Raw genomic sequence first — 2,500 nt, forward strand, 5'->3', positions numbered from 1 at the left:
ACCCAAGGACCAGCCTTGGGCGACTTCCCTGTGGCGTGAATATTGGGTCAGTCGCAGAGAGTGGGTCAGTGATTATTGGGTCAGTCACACACAGAGGCCAGAAGCAGAGGACTTGAACCCGGGTCGGCCGCGGGCCAGGCCATGTCCTCCCCGCTGTGCTCCAGCCCATAGATATCGATATCGATGATATTCATCAACATTATTAACAGTAACACCAATATAACTATATGATATTGATTATATTGATCAACATTATTGATTAGCATATTGATTATTGATTAACATATTCATCAACATTATTGATTACATAACATGATATTGATAACATAACATGGTATTGATCATATTGATTAACATTATTGATTAACATATTGATTATTGATTAACATTATTGATCAACATTATTGATTACATGACATGATATTGATAACATAACATGACATTGATCATATTGATTAACATTATTGATTAACATATTGATTATTGATTAACATTATTGATTACATGACATGATATTGATAACATAACATGACATTGATTATATTGATTAACATTATTGATTAACATACTGATTATTGATTAACATTATTGATTAACATATTGATTAACAGATGATATTGAATAAGATTATTAACATTAACATCCATACAACTATTCATTAACATCCATATAATCAGTATATAATATGATTAATATAATCGACACGATTGCAATTAATGCAATATAGTTGACATTAATGTAGCAAATAATTAATATAATTAATTAATAATATTGGGCAGGAGCGAGAGCCCAGCGGGGAGGGCATTTGCCTTGCACGCAGCCAACATGGCTGACCCGGGTTCGAGTCCTCCGCCCCTCTCGGAGAGCCTCTCGGCCAGCTCCCGAGAGGATCCCACCCGCCCGGCAGAGCCTGGCCAGCTCCCCGTGGCGTCTCCGAGATGCCAAACACAGTCACCACGAATCTCACCGTGGAGACGTGACTGGTGCCCGCTCAGGCAAATCGATGAACAACGGGAGGACAGTCCTACGGTGCTATTATTATTATTATTATTATTTGGCTTTTTGTATCACACCCAGCGATGGTCAGGGCTAACTCCTGGCTCTGCTCTCAGGAATCCCTCCTGGCGGTTCTCGGGGGGACCCTATGGGATGCCGGGACTCGAACCCGGGTCGGCCGCGTGCCAGGCCAACCAACGCCCTCCCCGCTGGGTGATCGCTCCAGCCCCTCAGGACACAGTTTGGGAAGCCGAGATGCTCCTCTCTCCCTCTGTGTGCAGAGTGGGGCCCTTGGGCACCGACCTTTGGCCATGACACAGTGACATGGTCCCGTGTTCCCCGCAGACTCTCCAACAGGGAGAACTTCACGCAGTGCCCCCAGTACCTCCTCCAGGGTGGCCTCACCTCTGGGTGCCACCTTCAGCAGAAGCTCGAAGACGTCATGTTATACCTGCAGCTGCGCAACGGGTCCGACCTCGTGCTCAGCAGGAATATGTACATCAGCGACTACCGTAAGGCCACCCGGCATGGCCCCCGCGTCCAGCCCAGCTCTGATGTCCGTCCGGGGCCACCCTTCTGGGTGCAGGAACAGAGAGGCGGGCGTGGCAGAAATGGGTTCCGGACGCGGAGCACTAAAGGCGGGGTGGTAAGGGCAGCCGGCTTGGGTGCGACCCTCAGAGCACTGACTGGGGTAGGGTCCCGTGAGCACTGCACGGAGAGAATCCCGAGCACAGAGGCAGGAGCCACCACTGGGTGTAAGAAAGTTAGAAGGAGAGAAAGAGAAAGAGGGAGAGGGAAGGAAGGAAAAAGAAAGAAGGAAAGGGAGAAATCGGAAAGAGAAAAAGAAGGAAAAGAAGAAATAGGAAAGAGAAAAAGAAGGAAGAAGTAGAAAGGAAGAAAAAGAAGGAAGAAATAGGAAAGAGAAAAAGAAGGAAAGGAAGAAATAGGAAACAGAAAAAGAAGGAAAAGAAGGAAGAAGTAGAAAGAGAAAAAGAAGAAAAAGAAGGAAGAAATAGGAAACAGAAAAAGAAAGAAGGAAAAGAAAAATAGAAAAGAGAAAAAGAAGAAAAGGAAGAAATAGGAAAGAGAAAAAGAAGGAAAAGAAGGAAGAAGTAGAAAGAAAAAAGAAAGAAAAGAAGGAAGAAGTAGAAAGAGAAAAAGAAGGAAAAGAAGGAAGAAGTAGAAAGAAAAAAGAAAGAAAAGAAGAAGTAGAAAGAGAAAAAGAAGGAAAAGAAGGAAGAAGTAGAAAGAAAAAAGAAAGAAAAGAAGAAGAAGTAGAAAGAGAAAAAGAAGGAAGAAAAGGAGAATTAGGAAAGAGGAGAAAGAAGAAAAAGAAGGAAGAAATAGGAAAGAGAAAAAGAAAGAAGAAAAGGAGAAATAGAAAGAGAAAAAGAAGGAAAAGAAGGAAGAAATAGGAAAGAGAAAAAGGAAGGGCAGAAACAGGAAAGAAAAAGAAAGAAGGAAAGGAAGAAATAGGAAAGAAAAAAGAAGGAAAAGAAGAAAT

The 2,500-nt window shown here is 43.1% G+C and overlaps 1 protein-coding gene across 1 annotated transcript in view; it reads left to right on the top strand.

Moving 5' to 3' along the window:
• The window catches only part of CRLF2 (cytokine receptor like factor 2), a gene marked incomplete at its 5' end in the record, with an annotated part of 10,161 nt that overhangs the window by 198 nt on the left and 7,463 nt on the right, over window positions 1–2,500 (top strand). The window contains one exon of the mRNA XM_056109648.1: window positions 1,342–1,508. Within this exon, the coding sequence (XP_055965623.1) occupies window positions 1,342–1,508 (167 nt within the window). The remainder of the gene's footprint in view (window positions 1–1,341; window positions 1,509–2,500) is intronic.

The sequence above is a fragment of the Sorex fumeus genome, unplaced genomic scaffold (assembly GCF_029834395.1).
Source record: "Sorex fumeus unplaced genomic scaffold, SorFum_2.1 ptg000384l, whole genome shotgun sequence".
Classification (NCBI taxonomy): domain Eukaryota; kingdom Metazoa; phylum Chordata; class Mammalia; order Eulipotyphla; family Soricidae; genus Sorex; species Sorex fumeus.